The following is an 18,313-nucleotide window of genomic DNA, read 5'->3' on the forward strand; positions in this document are numbered from 1 at the left end:
AATGACATTGACAGTATTACAGCAAGGATGCAAATTGAATAAAGGTGCGGTAATCTGTGCACACAACAAATTATTGCCATGACAACGTAGGTATATAACAAGATACGCAGGTAAAATATTTGTGCCAAAAAATGCCACTTTTTAGCAATAAGTTTTCTGCTAAAACAATACCAGTAAGGCGGCAGGATACTTCAGTAATTAAAAATGAATTCGGCAGCGACTACGCAGCTAAAGAATTGTCCATAGACCTCGCTCCACTGAAACTAAAATTAGGTGATTTTGAAGTATCTTTTGAAGAAGGACAGTGGATTCCAGGTACTATCCACCTACAACCATTATGCTAATACTGGAGCCCGTCACTCCTAAGGACTTTTTGATGAAAAGTAGACCAACCATAAGCTAAATGTTGCGAGTTAAAAATAGATATTAGAAAGTATAACATGTACATGGATTTAATAGGTACTTTCCATGAACATTTATAAGAATATGTCATATCGCATGTTTTAAAATTTTTTTCAGCTTCAGGAAAAGCTGGAGCAGCACATAAAGAAAACATTAAACTTAAAAAGGAGTTGGAGCAACTAGAAGAAGAGAATAATATGTTGCGGTTGAAATTCGAAATCCTTCTCGACATGATGACGGATAAAACTGTAGAGGCAGAACAGCAAGAGTTGCAGCGCGCTCAAAGTTTAGGGAACATTAATAAGAAGAGTAAGAAGAGGTGGTAACTATATTTAACAAGTGTCAATCTTTAGACTTCAATAATATTAATTAGTAAGGGTAACAACTTTTGGGATAATAAAGTTAAATAAAATAAAATTAATCCAAACAAAATTGTATGTAATATAAAAACTATGCTTACAAACTAAATATACAAGTAGTACCACGTCTCTTTTCGATTCCACACTTGGAATCAACTAGAGTTCACTTTAAGCCACTGTGATTTTATAAGTGAAATAGTAAATACATGAAATGTAAAGTATTTTATAGCATTTTAATAATTTCTACTGTAAGCTAGGACACCTATTTCTTCTATGTCCTTCTTGTTTGCAATGAGAACACCGGCGGGGTGCGCTGGCCCGCGGTCCGCCGCGGCCTCGGGTAGTAGCGCTGCCGCCAGCTCCCCAATCTGTAATTAATTTAATTAAAAGTAAGAAAAAAAATACCGAAAAGGCTCTAAGTACTTTTATTATAATTTCGAGTGTTAATTTTTAGGGGCGAAGCTCAAATCGTGGTAGAAGTCCCTTAACATTTTGTCTTTTTGTTAGCTCTGTCTAAAATTTCAATAGGCTACGAAAAAGTAACTACCTAGACATAGATAATATCCTGTGGCGAATAGAACTTACCAGTCTGTGCAGTGGCTCCTTCATCTCCCCATTGGAAGAAATTGCACCGTGAAGTATAATCCTTGGGGCATGAATAAAAAGTGCGCCCTTTGTTTACGCCTTCTTTATGAACTGTTAACCTGAAAATTAATGTTTTAAACTTAAAATTTAACAAATAAAATGATACCATTGGGAAAGATAGTATCTTTTTTTAACCTATTCCATCCCACTGCTGGGCAAAGAACTCGTCCTTCTTCTTCGAAGACGTTGACTACAATTATACAACAAAATGTTACTATTTGGACCAAGATATGTATATTTATTTAAGGAAAATTGACTTTTTTATGGTTATTGCTAATTGATGGTCATGCAAAATAAAACACTCACTTTTTGGCAGGAACATTGCAATTACAAATCACATCGTCATCATTAGTTGGATAGCTGTCTCTAGAAGAGCTAGGAGTGAGCCCCCATCCTCTGCTAGTGTTTCCGGCGCTAGAGGGCGCCTGTTCATTGCCCCACGAGTTGGAAGGCGGAGGGGTGTCATTAGCAACAGATTCTGGCGCCCATAAAAAAAAATCGCAACCTCCTTCCCTCTTGGCACATTTGTAGAACTTTTTGCCTGAAAAAGAGATAACACACTTTGAGCTACCCTTTGAGTTTCTAATATAATAGCGGCCCGTCCCCGCTTCGCTCGGAAAGCTCGCTTTCTCTTCAGAATCCTTATGATTTTGAATGAGAAATCTCCATGACTTCTAATTTTTTAGTACAATTTGTTAATTTCTGGAGTATCTGGAGTATATTGCAATCATTATTTAGAACAGAATTTTACTCACCGAAATTATGGTTTTGTTTCTGAACAGTAAGCAAAATAGCTGGTTGATTGCATCCACATATAACATTGTTATCATCAGGGTCGTTACCACCTCTAGGTAATGGAATTCTGGTATTTTGACCTCTGTTTCCCGAGATTGGCGGCTGTCTCGGTTGATTGATATTAGACCTGTTTTCGTTCTGCCTTCCAGCTGTAGTATTTTGGTTCCTATTTGCAGGTGGCGGAGGAGCAAATTGCCTTGGCTGATTTACATTTGGCCTAATCGGCACCGTCAGTGTAGACTGATCGTTTGTTGAGTTTAAATTAGTTTGTGGTTGAGGTTTTTTGACACTGGCTGGGTTTATGTTGAGGTATTCTAAAAACGTCGCGTCACATCCTCCAATGCACGCAATATACGGCGGAGGGTATAGATGACTTATGGAATTGTTCTTCCATTCGAATTTAACCAGTTTATAATCCGGACCGCACTGAAAATTAAAACATTGTTTTAATCAATTAAATGATACAATAATAATGTTTACATTCTATGAGGAAACGCCTGCCTTCCATGCTGGATAAGGGCGAGATACTATTTTTGTATGTATATTATGTCATGCTTTTTGACATAAAAAAAATTATGAACTGAAAGCGATACCAAACCATCCTCTTCCCAGTTTTAATGCTCAGTGATTCCCGCTCTTCTAGTCTGCAGTTGTGTCCCACTGCTCGGCGAAGGCCTAATTATGTCTCACTAGCAGCCTGACTGCTTTGCACGGGTAAACCCATAATAAATTATAGACCAGACTGTTGCCTGGCAGTGGGACACAAAATAGGTTTAAAAACGTTTTAAAAATCTAAGCATGCATAGGAACAGACAGCGAGAAGCGACTTTGTTTTATACTATGTAGTACTGATGTTTTTTTTTTTGTTCCGTCCCACTGCTGGGCAAAGGTCTCCCCCAAGTATTATGATTATTATCATTAAAAAATGCATGTGATATGTTACCACGGAACAGGAGTCTGGCAGCGCCGCCACGCTGCGGACGAGGCCGGGCAGCCACACTGCGTTCTTGCAGTTGGGGAACGACAGGCAGCCGATATAGAACTCCTCCAAGTTGCTCCTCTTCTGTCTCACCACCATGTCGGACCCGCACTTCGGACATTTCAACACTGAAACAATTTTGAGACTAGTTGTTGTTATAACTTCATATAATGGTTTTAATAACTGTATAGGGCTACCAAAAAAAGGTCCCACGTGACCCAATCACACCAACACAAATGTTAACACTGACATTGAAATTAGCTGCGAATTCACTCGCGGAAGTCTTTGCGTCGGTTGCTGAAATAATATTATGATTTGGTTTTGTATTAAGAGTTCTATTTTAATTCGTAAATCTTATTAATGAAAGTATATAACATAAAGTGTGATACTGACAAAATATATTCGTTTAAAATATGCTTTAGATTTATTATGAATTAGATCTTGCCCACGGTCGCGCTTCCGTGGGAATTTTAAGATAAAATATAGCCTATAGCAATCTTAGATAATGTGCCTTTGTAATGGTGAAATAATTTTTGAAATCGGTTCGGTAGTTACGGAGATTACCGCCGCAAACATACAAACTTACAAAGTCAAACGCTTATCTCTTTATAATAATAGTATAGATAAGAGCCTTGGTGTGGAACATCGAGGGCTCATAAACAAGCCAGTCTAAGCACGTGGCCGCTGTTGGACAGAGATATAAGTTTATATTAGTGATGTACGTTGTACGTACCCGGCACGAGCGCGCGCGCGGCGGCGGCGGGCGCGGCGAGCGGGCGCTCGCGCAGGCGCGCGCTCAGCGCCGCGTCGATCTTGTCGGCCTCGGCCGTCACTGTAAGATACACTTCTTTATATTTCGCTATCTGAAACAATAACATAGCAAGTGTGCTTCCAAGAATTTTGATAAAAAAGAATATATTCGTATGCTTTTGGTGTGAAGCGAGAAAAAAACATTGTTTCCCCAACCACCAAAGGACATGCTTATTTTTATGCTTTGAGATCCAGCTTCGATATGGCCCGTGGAGTCGTAGCCCTCCACGAACCCCATACCCAACAGCCCTGGTATGAGTCAAGATATTTCTTACCTGTTCCGCTAAAACCCTCTGCGGCTGACTCCTGCCTTCGCAGATAGACTTCAAGTCGGCCTCCAGCTGGGCCCGGAGATGGGGCTTGGATATGTTGAGCCCCATGGAGTCGTAGCCCTCCACGAGCCCCATACCCAAGAGCCCTGGTACGAAGTGTATCGCGTCGGCGAGCGCCACGTACGAACGGCTTTTGATCGTCTCTATGTGTTCCGCGTGCGTTGCGTCCGTGCCTTTTGAATAATAAATTAAAATAAAATATAATAATTCTTCCTTAGCTCTCGTTTTGTTACTGTCAAATATTGTAAAATGCGATACTGACAGAACATATTTTAGTTTAAAGTATGCTTTAGCATTTTTGTGAATAAGAGGATTGGTATGTAGATTTCTTGGGAAGAGGAGTGTGCCGAAACAATTACCGCGGAAATAATAATTGGATCATTAGATTATTTTTCAATCCCATGCAATAGAACTTACCTATTCCATGCTTTTCCATCAGACCAATAAGATCAGCTTCTGTAAGAAGATTGGGAGGGGATGTACTTCCGTCCACCATGTCGATGCTGGTTGGTCTGAATGTCTGACCTGTCTAAAAAACAAATATGATCACATAAAACTGCATCCATCTCAACTGTCTCTAACTCTACTTTTTATGGATAAGACAGTTTATAAACATTCTCGTTGGCCACCTCCGCACTCTCTCGTCGTTGCGTGTTTCCGATGTGAAGGCTACTGAGCCTTAACTTTGTGGTATCTGTGGTATGGTAATCAGATATTCACGTATGTTTTTATTCCTCACGAACTCCACGTAAGTAGAAATAATGATTAAGATCAACAATTAAAGTTTTCATTCAGCGACATCATTATCTCACCTGATAAACATGTATTTCCTTGGACGACCACTTGTCATAGGGGTAGACATCGAGGTAGTTCCTCTCGGTGATCATGAGGCCGCTGGCGCTGAACTTCTCACCGGAGATATCTATGGCCGCCGTGGTCTCCTGCCCCTGAGCGTCTTTGGAGCAGCAGGCCAGAAACGAACGCACTATGAACTCGTATACACGCTGCTCGTTGCCGGATAGACCTGGAATATTTTATATTTTAGCGTTAATAGAGCAGCCCGTATCGCGACTTCGCTAGGGTAAAAACCATAATAAATTAGAACCTAAAACCTTCGGTAATCGCACTATTTATTGGTGAAAACCGTACAAATATCCGTCTAGTAGTGTGATTCTTAGGATAAGGAATCTTTATGGCATACAGACATGATAAGATATTTCGTATTTATCTCCTTAACCCTTTCACCGCCAGAGTCGGATTAATCCGACCAATGTTATCGTGTCCATTTCGCCTAGGTCGTATATATCCGACAAAATAGCTGTGTTTGTTTTTAGTGGCTTTTCCGACTCGTCATGTTTTATATTGTCTTAAACTTATTAATATATGAAGATATATTACATAAAGCAATCATTTGTAATGTCGTACACTTTTGGCTCGTATTAAAAAGCCATTAAATTAAGTAAGAAGTTAGGTGAAATAACTGGTAATATTCTCTTGTAATTGCATAGGTGCCAAACGCCCGCGTCGGAAAAATCCGACACTAGTGTCGGGACATTCTTCAAAGAGTAACATGTAAAAAATATGTACATCAAAGCAGTTCTCTTAATATTGACTTATTCCAAGAACAACAAATAAATTAATTACTAATAAATATTTATTTACAATAGTTCTACATAGTTTTATTAAATTCTTTTGAAAATAAGCAAATAAGTTGTCAAATGTCGACAATTTTTATATTGAGAATTAATAAATCATTAACAATATTCAATGGCTTTGCATTCAATTCTTTCTACTACCAAAAGTAAAAAAAATTTTTGCCCTGGGTTTAAGCACAGATTGTTAATTAACATCGCGCTGCAACAAATTTCGATATTATTTATCGATATTTAAATAGGTAAATTACATACAACCCTCTTTGTAGTAGGTATTTTTTTCTGTTGTACTGAGCTGGGCGCTGGGGCACGACAGCTGATAAAATGCCAAGCGGTTAATAGGTTAACATACTGTATCAGTTTTCTCACCCCTCGTTCGCACTTGCACACATGAAAAATATGTGCGGATTTGCGTGCGGACGTTCGTCATTCAACGCACGGCGCTTAAAATACTAAAATGGATAAGAAAAGTGTACCCGTATAAAGCGATAACAAGAAATAGTATGTCAATGAATAGCAACTACGTAAAATACATATATGAAGGTATATTTACTATTAGTATACTTGGTGGGATGTATCGGAGGGTGAGCTTTGTCACTCTTGTTTCCCTGCCTCGGCGTGGGCCCTCCGCTATCCAAAATACCCTGTGCAAAGGTCCCCCAGTTTGGGTCGTCGGTCTGAAGCCCCACTAACTGTCCTAAATTCATCTCTTTCGGGAACTCGTTGGTCTCCGTACGTGGGTAACTTATGAAACCCTGTGTGTACAGTTTTTCAGCAATTCGCATTGTCTCTTTTGCGTTGATTTTGAGTTTTCGTGACGCTAACTTTTCAAGTTCCTGATAAATAAAATTAATGTTTGTAAATGATTAATGGATCTTCTTCTTGGCGAGTCGATGCCATTCCAACAGTTTATTCAAATTTTCCCCGAAAAGTATTCTGTTATTTACACAGCGTCATAGCCGCCATAAGGTCGTCCTGGGAGGTTAATACACAAGGGATAGGATAACAGGTGCTTCATTGTTTGGGGAGAGAAGTGGCTTTCGCATACATTGTACTGGATGAAATGGTCCTATAAATGCGAGGACTCATCACCTCTATCTAGAATGTGTACATATGTACCCAACTACTTATACAAGACAACATTTAATTTCAAGATGAATGGTAACCTATGTCCCTCTCATGTATGCAAAATTTGAAGAAGATTGGTTGAGTAGATAGTTTGCAAAATGGTAACTTACTTTCGCATTAATTAAATACCAGGCAGGTCAGGTAAATATAATAACTCACCACTGTATCTAATGGCAAAGGTCGCCATTTAGACTTGGGTTTGGTTTTGACCTCGCAAACTCTGGCCTGTGAGGTCTCTATACAAATATCGTGTAACACCTGACACGCCTCCTGGTCAAACAGTCTTTGCCGCTCCCATGAAAAGTCTACACTCAGGCCGTTCTGGGTGTGATTTACTGGAAAACAAAATTAAAATTGAAATCATTTCAACTCAAGCAGATTAGAAGCAACAGAACATTATGGCAGATTGTTATGCCTCATATGTTCCCGAACAGACTTGTAATTATGGCGCCAACCCTGGCATTTTATCTGTTCCATGTTCAGTTGTACAGAATATGACAGCATGCTACAACATGTTAGTTTCTTAAATGTTGTCGGGAGTATCCGATCCGGGATTTAGATACTTTAAATATAATATATCTGAAATAAGTTTAGCCCACTTATTGCTGTAAGATTATATAAGAGTATTTCACATTCTGAATATTGACCAAAAGTGAATGATTCTGTCAAATCTATTCTGTAGTTAAGCAGGAGACACATAACCATAAGAAATTTACTCAAGAACTTGTAATATGCATGGAAGATATTACTAAATTGAATGACAAAAATACCTTTGATCTTCCAAAATGGTTCTGCCACAAAATTTTCAACAGCTCTGTATCTCTCCACAACAAAGCCCAGGGTGGGAAACTGACATGAGCCATAGCTCACAAGACTTTCAGCCAGTTTGCTGGGAAACACCTTCTGTAGTCTCAATGTCTGAAATCTGGTAAATGCTGCACCTGAGAAATTATAATATTCATGTATTTTTCTCTACACTATCCTATACTTATGAAACTTTTAGCAGATGTTACAAAATCACAAGCATGATCTGGTGAAGGGACCAAAATTGGGAACTTTCAAAATATTTTTTGCCAAATTTATTCAACAGCAGCAACACCCTAACTGGGCCAGATAAGTTTTAGAAACTGTAGCCATTTCAACCATAGAACTCAAAAGCTATTATGAGATTGTCTCAAAAAAGTCAAAACCTAATTTTGATTCTAAATATACTCTGTCCCTATTGTAGAATATTTAACTTAATTTTATGAAGAAGGACATCAAACAAATTTAACATTTATTTATATGGCAGTTAGTTGCAAGTTGTTACCTATCCTTAGATCCAATTCTTGTCTCACATCAACAGCATCACTAATGTTCTTATTAGGCTCCTCAAGGTTTTGTAAGGCCCTTCTCACAGACACGGCTGTAATCTCAGAGAATTTGGCACGGTACACTCTCAGATTATTCTTCACTGCAGTACAAACTTGTATTATTTCAAATCCAATGTTTTCTCCTTCTCTGTCACAATCCGTCCAAATTATCAAACCTTGACAGCTCTTCACTTCTCTTTCCAAAGTTTTCTGTAAACATTAAAAATGTGTTAAATATTAAATACACACAGAAAAGTGAAAAAATATTAAACATTTTGACTAGAGTAAAAGGCATCTAAGAACAAAAAATTGTTTTTTTTTGTTAAAAAAATAAATATTGACTCCTCATTACCCCTGCAATCCTACTGTTGTTCAATTGTTTTTATTATTTAAAGAAAACAAGCTTAAAGTTAAACAAGCTTAACACTTTCGCAGACACTCAACTGCTACCAGTCATAACAATTAATATTTTTGTGTCAAGCGTCCATGAATGTGTTGTGTTGTTGTTGATGATGAATTAAATAAAAGTAACTAGAAAGTAGGTATTACCTTTATTTTTTCATAGTTGTCTGGGCAATATTTAAATACTGGAGCATCAAATAGTGACAAAGGACTACACGACTGCCAGCCTTTATAAGCACCAACAAACTCCAATGCGAGGAGGTGACCAGACACTGATGTCATCACCATTTGACTCTTCTGTCCCATGACATCTGCCTCAAATTCATAAATTTTGTTATACTGAGATAATCCCTCCCTCTGTAAAAAAAATTGGATAAGCTATTTTGAAAATGGGACATAAAAAGGTACTTACTTTTTCAGAACTTCAAAACATTACTTACTCTTCTGGAAGTGCCTCTCGATAGATGGAGAGCAATGTTTTTAGCCGCATCATTTTTTTCGGCAACATTTAAATATTTCATTTTTTCGCTTTTTCTTCGGAAAATCAACAATGAAGGAGAATGTATTATGAACTTTTGTTTGAGGTTATATCCATAATGCCTTATTAAAATAGACATTAAACGGACACCAGACCTAAATCAGTAACAATGAAGCTATAGAGAAAGAAAGCAATAAATATCAATGATTTCTTTGCAACAAAACACAATCTGATAGTATATATTATGAGTAAGTTGTATTTATAATAAATACAATAACAGTTTGCCGCTCTTGCGTGTTTGGTTTGTTTATTAGTAGTGTGTGTAGTGTTGCCGCTCCATATTGATTTTACTAACAATTCCTTTACGATTGACTATCGATAGTAATCGATAGTATCGATAGCCGGGTTAGGATATACCACGGATTACATAATACCCATTGGGGTATTATTAACTATTGAGTTAATACTATTGATAAAGAGGAATACTATCGATAGTATCTAACTGTTATGACGATAATATTGGTAGTATAGCCCTGAAATATTAGATTTGCTATCGATAGTATTGCTCTGCGATATTAGATAATGCTATCAATACTATCGATAGCTGATAGTTTAATCATCATCAAGGTTCAATACTATCAATAGAATCTTATCATGATTTAGTGGAATCAATACTTAGATATGGAATAATTTTTTGGGGCAATTCGACGGATAAGGATATAGCTTTTAAAATGCAAAAACGCTGTATTCGCACAATGTTTAGACTCCAGAGCACTGATAGTTGTCAGCCGTTTTTTAAAGAACACAAAATTCTTACACTTCCGTCACTTTACATACTTGAGGTAGCAACATTTGTGAAAACCAATGCTCATTTATTCCCTCGTCTAGCTGATGTTGTATTGAGGAATCATCGAGATATCTATCGATTATGCATGCACCCATCAAAAACTGCTTTACTCGGTAATAGCATAGTATGTATGGCACCGAAAATTTATAACAAAATTCCAAATCAATATAAAGCTTAAATTTAAATCTATTTAAAAGCACCTCAAGTCTTTATTAACTGATAAATATTATTATACTTTAAAAGATTTCTTTAATGATAGACTCGGATAGAATTTAGGGCTAGTATACATTATTCTTTTTTTGTTTTGGATTTGTAGTGGATAGCATGCTCCTCTTTATTTATTTATATTTGCATACCTATATTCGGTAAACCGTGTAGGTCTAATTCATTTTGACATCAATTTGTCTATTTGTTAAAATAAAATAAATAAAAAAAAATCGATATCAATAAAATCGAATTCTCGCTCCATCTCGTTCATCGAATTCTTTCAATTTCATGGCTGCAGCGGCTGCAGACATCACTAAACACCTAAAATAAAATGCCAAAAAAAGGCCGTCACTGTCAATAGTGTCAGTTCAGTTTGGCATATTTATTTTCATATAATCGATCCTCCCTCCAGTTATCACATAGAATAGTGATAGAATAAAAATAATTATTTTGTACATTTACCAACATTTATCTATTTTTAGAAAACAATGTTAGCGTCGCCATTGGTGGCACGAATCCCTTTAAATTATACTAAAATGTGCTTTCTCGTCAACTGTCTCAAAAGGTTGAAAAGTTCTCAACAGTGGTTGAACAGACAAAAAGCTGATCCTTATGTTGAAAAAGCAAAAATTTACAATTACAGGTTAGAAATGTATTAACTACCTTGTAGCAGCAGAATTACCAGCTTGATAATCGCATTCTTGTAATAAAAGTCGCGATTTTCAGTCTAAAAGACCATTTGTCAAGTACATTAAATAAATAAATAAAAAAATATTATATACTTTGTCAAGTACATTATTTATTGCATGTGAAATTTCTACTTTAGTAAAACAACATCAATATTAAATAAGCTATATTAGTAACTAATCGACACTCATTACTAACTAACCCACATATATTTTTATTACAACCTTTAAATTTTTTCATAACACATGTGGTACAGGTGTCGAAGTGCTTTCAAGTTGATAGAGATGAATGAAAAAACGAAAATCCTGACTCCGGGTACATCCGTCATAGACCTCGGAGCATCACCAGGCTCTTGGACACAGGTTGCAGTGCAATTGACTAATGCAGATGGAGCTGATAAAACAAAACCTAAGGGATCAGTGCTTGCCATTGACAAATTACAGATATTTCCCATTGAGGTAAGCTTTGGTCATATTAAAAAATTGGTTGAATACACAAGAATTGTCAATGTGATTTTCAAAAAATGTAGTTAATCAGTTCTAAAATTCCATATTGGCAATAAAATAATGGAATCACATTAATTTAAATTTGTCTTTTTATTTTATGCATGGTGTAATTTTACAAAATAAGGAAAGAATCAAAACAGTTTTGTTCCCAGGGTGCCACAATAATGAATAATTTGGATTTCTCAACAATTGATGCACATGACAAAGTTGTGGATGCTCTCAACGGCCAGCAAGTAGATGTAGTATTATCCGACATGGCTCCAAGTGCCACTGGTGTGAGGGAGCTAGACAAGGATAGAATAATTGGTCTTTGTTACATGGCCTTGCGATTTGCAGCTCTAGTCACTAAAATTAATGGTAGTTTATTATTTAAAGTCTGGGATGGCAAAGAAGTACCTATACTTGAAATGGACCTAGAAAGGTTCTATAACAATATCAAGATCTTAAAACCCAAAGCCAGTAGATCAGACTCTTCAGAAAAGTTCATTCTTGCTCGTGGATTCAAGGGAGTACAAAGACCTTTGAGGAATGGTAGGTGGGGAGAATAGATTATTGTAATATATAATAATGTATGTAATATAATCCCAAGTCTTCCAAACTCAAATATATGCAATTGTATTTTAGGTAAGACTATGTTATAAGAAGAGTTTTAGGGTAAGTATCAAGAAAAATCTAAAATAATAAAAAAACGAGATGGAAATAAAATAAGTTTAATTTGTTATAGCATCCTCAAGCGTAAATTAGTAACAGTATAAGATCACAATTCAAAAACAATGTTCACAAAATCACACACAACACAATAAAAATAGTTTTTGTACCTTGTTCACTTTAGAACAAAATTTATGAAGAAAATATCACAATACAACCATATTTTTGTAGGTAGCTTTAGCATATCTTAAACTTAAACTATGTCAATTGGATATCAACATTGTAATAATAAAATCTTGTCATAGAGATTTGTAATAAAAAAAGGGTGTTGTAAGTTATAATAATGCTGTCTATAACATTTGCTATGTTTCTCTATTTACATATAAAGGCTCTATGAGCAGAACAAGTAATAAATTATCAGCAAAATTTGTAAAATGGTTCAATAATCAGAGAGGTACAGTCAGCCGCATGACAAGTAGTTACAAAGGATTCTATACAGGGTACTATTTAAAACCCTTTGTGACAGTAATAGTGGCGAATTTGCAATAATTTTGTGTAAGTTGATGCGCTGTTGACTGTACCTACCATTATTTTATGTTGAATCAACATAAACATTTTATTCTTGTATATTTACAATTCCAAGTTGGACTAAAATACCCCAGCATGTCAGGTATATTTTATAAAAATTACATCAGCAGCAAAACAATTTGCTCATGAGAGTGATAACTACATCCTAGTCATTACAATTGATCAATATATATAAAACTCTTCCGTTACTGACTGACTGACCACGTACAGCCGAAACTACTGGGCGTAGGAAGCTGAAATTTGGCAATGGGGAGTGTAAGTGAGCACTAAGAGAGGATTTTTGGAAATTTCAACATATGTGAACAACTTTTATATGAAAGTTCTATACCGTTGATGTTAGTGACTTCAAATGTTTGGATTTAAGTTGTTTACAATAAATTAATAAATACGAGTTTCATATTTTTTGAAAATTAACCCTCAACCCCTTTAAAAGGGGGGTGAAAGATTGTATGGGACGTAATACAATATTCAACATAAAAAGCTGAAAATTGGTAAACATACTCTTCATATGACCGAGATTTTACTATGAAATTCAAGCGGACGATGCCGCGGGCAAACGCTAGTACATTATAAAATAATATAATGCTCGTTAGTTTGTCCATAGACAGGATTACTGGTATCAAATGCAAAAACTTCTAAAGACGACTTGGGTACATCAAAACAAGCCACTTTTATTCTACGACTTCGTGATTCTAGTTATTTTTTTTTCATATAGTATAGTTTTTTTTTTTCATATAAAAAAATACAATCTAATTTGCGATTCTACACATCTGAACTCTATGTATAGCCATGCAAACGAGACAGTACATTAGCGTTATGTAGCGGAATCGAACATGGAGTTAACGTTTTATAGAAACGACATTTAAACTAAAAAATAAAGTCTTAGATCAAAAGATGTTAGTCTTTCTCTGTGTACCTTATGCGCCTTGGGAGCGTTAGATACCAGTAACCCGGTATAACTATGAGAATTTAAATGTAAAGAACCGCCGACTACCCAGACGGTCAGACGGGGAGTTATAAGTTTAATGTGTTTGTGTATGTGTATGTCATCGTGGCAGCCAAAAGTTAACTGAACTGATTATTTGATGTCTTTTTTATATTTTACAGAGAATTTAATCGAGAGTGTTCTTAGCAATATTTGGAAAATGTGTGTTCAGCCTTTTGGAAACCATTAGCTCTTTTCTATAAGATGAGAGGATGCCACAGCAACTTTGGAGTCTGGGGTATCTTAAATGTTAAATTTAATTTTTGTTGAAAAAGTTATTTAAAAATGCACTAGCTGCGTCCCGGGGCTTCGCTCCCGTGGAAATTTCTGGGTAAAAAGTACCCTATGTGTTATTTCAGAATATTTACCCTATGTGTTAGTTATGAAGAATATTCTTTACACATCATTGAATAAATGTTTCTATGTAAATATTTTTACTAATTGACTACTTATTTTTCAACATTTCATATATATTCTTGTGTAGTGCCTTTTATTATTTATACATCTGAATATTCGCCGGACGGAAGGCTAATGTACGCGTGCATTATTAATTTGATAGTCATTGTCACAAAATACCGAGAGTGCAGAAATAAAGTACATTTAAAATACGATTTGTACAGTACTCTGAAGCCATACCCGATTCAGGTTGGTTTCCGATTCTTTGACGCTTTTTTTCTGTATTCCCAGATTTTGTCACAAATAGTAACAAAGCAAAGATTAGACAAATTGCGACCGCGTGCCGTGAGAAAGCTTGTGCAGCTGTGCGGAAGAGAGAAGGCTGGAGTGTGCAGCTTGGTCGAGGAGTAACAGCCGTTCACCGCGCTCATCGCTGGCTGTGCGTGCGCTGCGGCAGCGCCGGCAGCCGATCTCCATTACGAAACTGCTCACAGCGCAGATGGCGTATATGAAAGATAACACGAACAGTGCACAACCGAAACCTGAAATTGGATGTAAAATTTCGACAGATTATAATTCTGCACGACAATTTGCTTTACTTAGCTATACCTACACCATAAATTTTTAATTATGCCAAAAAATAAAATGGGGCTATCAGTACCTATTACTATACTAACGATAATATGTGCATAGTCAAAACATAAAAAAATCGAAATCCAACATTTATCCAAAAAAGTCTATAATAATTGGTCATAATACTTAGAGTGTGCCACCTGACTAATACGCTTCATAGTAAAGGTAGGTTCAGTGCAGCGGTTCACACAAAGTCTATTTTCATTGATAAAATCTGGCAATTCTTTATTTACCTTTTTTTTTTTGCCTATGCCAAGGAGTGCAATGAGCACGCAAGAGCGAGAGAACACGATAAACTATGAATTGGGAGTTTCAAACTACGTCCATAAATTCATTGATATCCCAAAATATAAACGCAAACCTACAATAACTTTGATGATAAACGATAATATTAAATTTTGATTACTCACAAGTATTAATAGGATCTGTAATTATCAAGCCTTTAATTTAATTTGCCACAATTCAAAATTGATGGTGTACAATTATGAAGTATACTAGATGTTGCCAGGGACTTCGCACTTTGAGATAAAATATAGCCTATAGCAATTTTGTATAATGTACCTTTCTAATGGCGAAAGAATTTTTGAAGTCAAACTCGCTTAGCTCTATAATAGTATATATCTAGATGTGATATACCTACTGATTTCTTTTTATCTTACATAATAAACAGAATCAGATAAGAGCCCGTCATGCGGTTTAGAAACATTGGCATAATGACAACGTCAATAACTTCCTAGTGGTAAGTACTAAGTAATATACCTATGGTAGGTAGGTATGCTAGAGTTAACTAAATATATTGAGGAATTAGAACACTACATTTTGTATTTTGTTTATAAGTAAAACAAGTGGGCGCCGAACCGCGTCCAAGTTGACAAGATCGTGGAGAAGGTATTTATAAAAAGAAGTGAGTATATAAAATAACTTACGATAAATACAATGCCCCCCAAAAAATTTAACGACCCACGGGTATCCGTCGCCGATGAAAATAGCCATAAGAAGCAGCGACAGAGCCACGATCGCGGCCATGATCCAGAGCGTCACGTACTCCCGCTTATACTTGACCGCGCCGTGCAGCAATGAGACGCAGCACAAGAGATAGATGGACGTCAGTATCGTGCTTGTGTAAAGAAATATTACTGTCACTGAAAAATATGTAAGTGTTACTAGAAAATAACGTCGCTGTCGCTTCGCTACATACGCGCGATCATCACATTCATCAAATTTTCTCACTAGTGACTCGTCCCGGCTTCGCTCGGTAAAAACAAATTATACACCTTCCGTGAAAACCGTAACAGTAGTTTTTGAATTCATTGCGAACAGATAGACAGAGTCTGTCCTACTAATCTTTCATTTACAAAAATAATTTAATTCAATACAACATTAAACATAGGTAAGTACACAAATATAACAGATACCGAAACTCGGACCTGCGAGTTCAGAGTTTCGGTGTTTATCTGTGTTCGATGAGTCTCTAGGTACATTTTGGAATAAATATTCCAAAATGATGACGTACCTAGAGACTCATAATAGGGAATAAACGAGCGCTATTCGGCTATACTATATAAAACTATACTTATATTCCGGGCACATACATAGCTGATTAGGCACTAATTATACGTTTCACTCATATTACTTTAGAAGCTATTTTCTAGCTGGAGTAACGTACACGTGTATTCCCCAGTTTCTTTGTAAACAGTCCGGTGCAAATTCGTCTACCAGTCGGGTTAGCGCCCGAATTTTTGGGAAAAATCTGAGAGTAGACCCATCTGCGGTCTCAGCTCACCTGAAGCAAGATGTTGCCCCTTCGCGAATCGCCGCCGGTTAAAGTTGGCACTGTAGAAATCCCCCTCTTGTAATTCGATCACATGTCCGTACTCCAAGTAGAGGCCCTGCCGGTCAGCGTCGTCCGCCATGTCATTTTGAAGCATGGACAACATCTCGTCGAGGTGGAATATTCCAACAAGTAGGATGATTAGTGCGAATGATGATAGCGCCTGACAAATTTAAGATAATTATAAAAGTACGAAGACATGTCAGATGCCTTTAGGCGACTTGAATGAAAATCTGTCACTAGGTAATAATACACCCGATAAAAAAAGTAGGAAGAAGTGTATCTACTCATGCATAAATTTGCGATTTTCTGATATTTTGAGATTCACATTAATCAAATCGGGGCCCTTCTAAATCTATATGAGCGAAATATCAATAGTTTGATAGAAAAAAAAATATTTTTTTTCAAAGAGACTGATTTCAAACAAACTAATTTGACGTCAATATATTACAATCGCGTCGCGTTTAATCCTAACCATGGAATTAGTAAGTAGGTAGGTACTCCGGTACTTACTAAATCCATGATCCTAATATTATAAATGCGAAAGTACCTAAGTTTGTTTGTTATTTACCTTCACGCTCCATCAACTCGACCAATCTTCTTGAAATTTTGCATAGTTACATGAAACGTAGGTACCTATGTAATTTGAACTATGGAGAAGGACATAGGGTATTCATCCCGGAAAATAAACGTGGGCAAAAGCTAGTTCGAGGTAAAGTGGAAAACTTATTGACCAAAACAGCTCACCTACCTTATTTTGTACCAAACGAGTTATTCGTATTTTCCATGTGGAAAAGTTACGATCATACGGGATTCTTTCATCATACGGGAAAGATATGATATTAAAAATCAAATAATGCGATTAATTTCTATGTACTACAAACAACGGCACTTCAATGTATCTAAAATAATTGTGAATTCACCGCTAGTCTCGGATATATAGTTCCATATAGGGTATGTGCACATGCGGTTGATTGTACATTACAATAATGTAAAAACATTATTTATTACGCTTTAATTACAAAACAAAACTATGTAGGTATGTGAACATAATTTAAATTTCACACTTACGATTTGATGGACGGCAATAAGAATTGTGCCTTGACGTAAATTAAAAATATACAAAAACTTTTTTAGGCGAATTATCATTTTGTGCGACAGATTACATTGCTTGGTACTACTATACATTTGAATTGTTTAGATCACTGTACAATAATCGGAAATACAAACATTGTTTAGATGTTCATGTTGCTGAGGCCTGTGGGAGAGTTGAAGCGCGCATGTTTCCTCTTATTGATTTCAATTCTTGTTTTTGTTGCGTTGCCGTATGCCGCGCGTACCTGCGCACTTCAGTCAGTTGCAACGATGCGGGCTTTCGGTTGAGATGACTGAGGCAAAGAAATTATTTTTTGATTATAAATATTCTATGACAAATTCATTCAATCATGTACTTTTATCATGATTTATTATTATTGTATTTAGAGTCGCTACTAACAATCAAAAAATAATTTATTTGCCTCAGCCGTCTCATCTAAAAGGCCGTATCGTTGCAACTGAAAATTGCATAACATGAAATAACGTAACATTAGTCCATATGGACAAAGTGTTACGATAGTGTGTATGTATGTGTGTATGGTGTAAAGGAAAACCC

At 36.3% G+C, this 18,313-nt stretch overlaps 4 protein-coding genes across 5 annotated transcripts; 2 read left to right on the forward strand and 2 right to left on the reverse strand.

Annotated features, from left to right (window-relative positions):
- Positions 1 to 93: 93 nt before the first annotated feature.
- Cby (Chibby) lies at positions 94 to 1,522 on the forward strand. The gene is made up of 2 exons (XM_053752164.2): positions 94 to 315; positions 520 to 1,522. The coding sequence occupies exons 1-2, from the start codon at positions 132 to 134 to the stop codon at positions 726 to 728; spliced, it is 393 nt and encodes a 130-aa protein (XP_053608139.1). The 5' UTR covers positions 94 to 131; the 3' UTR covers positions 729 to 1,522.
- Top3alpha (Topoisomerase 3alpha) lies at positions 824 to 9,661 on the reverse strand. The gene is made up of 15 exons (XM_053752162.1): positions 9,297 to 9,661; positions 9,004 to 9,213; positions 8,412 to 8,664; positions 7,873 to 8,043; positions 7,262 to 7,437; positions 6,528 to 6,810; positions 5,135 to 5,346; positions 4,740 to 4,851; positions 4,266 to 4,495; positions 3,914 to 4,043; positions 3,145 to 3,308; positions 2,162 to 2,627; positions 1,713 to 1,947; positions 1,347 to 1,465; positions 824 to 1,129 (listed from the first exon to the last, which is right to left on the reverse strand). Exons 1-15 carry the CDS (start codon positions 9,471 to 9,473, stop codon positions 1,005 to 1,007), a joined length of 3,063 nt encoding a protein of 1,020 aa, XP_053608137.1. The 5' UTR covers positions 9,474 to 9,661; the 3' UTR covers positions 824 to 1,004.
- A 1,096-nt stretch (positions 9,662 to 10,757) lies between these two features.
- On the forward strand, positions 10,758 to 13,208 carry Mrm2 (Mitochondrial rRNA methyltransferase 2). Of its 2 annotated transcripts, XM_053751117.1 has the most exons (4): positions 10,758 to 11,031; positions 11,332 to 11,533; positions 11,722 to 12,112; positions 12,206 to 13,208. In XM_053751117.1, exons 1-4 carry the CDS (start codon positions 10,877 to 10,879, stop codon positions 12,220 to 12,222), a joined length of 765 nt encoding a protein of 254 aa, XP_053607092.1. In that variant the 5' UTR covers positions 10,758 to 10,876; the 3' UTR covers positions 12,223 to 13,208. The 2 variants fall into 2 exon arrangements, with proteins under 2 accessions (XP_053607092.1, XP_053607093.1); XM_053751118.1 differs by having other exon boundaries at positions 10,761 to 11,031; positions 11,734 to 13,208.
- Positions 12,276 to 17,943, reverse strand: LOC128673351 (uncharacterized). The gene is made up of 4 exons (XM_053751116.2): positions 17,734 to 17,943; positions 16,615 to 16,825; positions 15,758 to 15,973; positions 12,276 to 14,740 (listed from the first exon to the last, which is right to left on the reverse strand). The coding sequence occupies exons 1-4, from the start codon at positions 17,848 to 17,850 to the stop codon at positions 14,520 to 14,522; spliced, it is 765 nt and encodes a 254-aa protein (XP_053607091.1). The 5' UTR covers positions 17,851 to 17,943; the 3' UTR covers positions 12,276 to 14,519.
- Between the last annotated feature and the right edge of the window lie 370 nt (positions 17,944 to 18,313).

The sequence above is a fragment of the Plodia interpunctella genome, chromosome 11 (assembly GCF_027563975.2).
Source record: "Plodia interpunctella isolate USDA-ARS_2022_Savannah chromosome 11, ilPloInte3.2, whole genome shotgun sequence".
Classification (NCBI taxonomy): Eukaryota; Metazoa; Arthropoda; class Insecta; order Lepidoptera; family Pyralidae; genus Plodia; species Plodia interpunctella.

Bases quoted from the DNA above. Each gene is read 5' to 3' on its own strand.
- Mrm2 (XM_053751117.1), top strand. From the start codon at position 10,877: ATGTTAGCGTCGCCATTGGTGGCACGAATCCCTTTAAATTATACTAAA. The intron at 11,032-11,331 runs GTTAGAAATGTA...CATGTGGTACAG, and splicing joins GCAAAAATTTACAATTACAG to GTGTCGAAGTGCTTTCAAGT. The intron at 11,534-11,721 runs GTAAGCTTTGGT...GAATCAAAACAG, and splicing joins TACAGATATTTCCCATTGAG to TTTTGTTCCCAGGGTGCCAC.
- Cby (XM_053752164.2), top strand. From the start codon at position 132: ATGCCACTTTTTAGCAATAAGTTTTCTGCTAAAACAATACCAGTAAGG. The intron at 316-519 runs GTACTATCCACC...AATTTTTTTCAG, and splicing joins AGAAGGACAGTGGATTCCAG to CTTCAGGAAAAGCTGGAGCA.
- LOC128673351 (XM_053751116.2), bottom strand. From the start codon at position 17,850: ATGTATAGTAGTACCAAGCAATGTAATCTGTCGCACAAAATGATAATT. The intron at 16,826-17,733 runs GTAAGTGTGAAA...TAAATTTGTCAG, and splicing joins TTATTGCCGTCCATCAAATC to GCGCTATCATCATTCGCACT. The intron at 15,974-16,614 runs GTGAGCTGAGAC...CATATTTTTCAG, and splicing joins GGGGCAACATCTTGCTTCAG to TGACAGTAATATTTCTTTAC.
- Top3alpha (XM_053752162.1), bottom strand. From the start codon at position 9,473: ATGTCTATTTTAATAAGGCATTATGGATATAACCTCAAACAAAAGTTC. The intron at 6,811-7,261 runs GTGAGTTATTAT...TTTATTTATCAG, and splicing joins CTTTGCCATTAGATACAGTG to GAACTTGAAAAGTTAGCGTC. The intron at 4,044-4,265 runs GTAAGAAATATC...TTATTGTTTCAG, and splicing joins AGAGGGTTTTAGCGGAACAG to ATAGCGAAATATAAAGAAGT.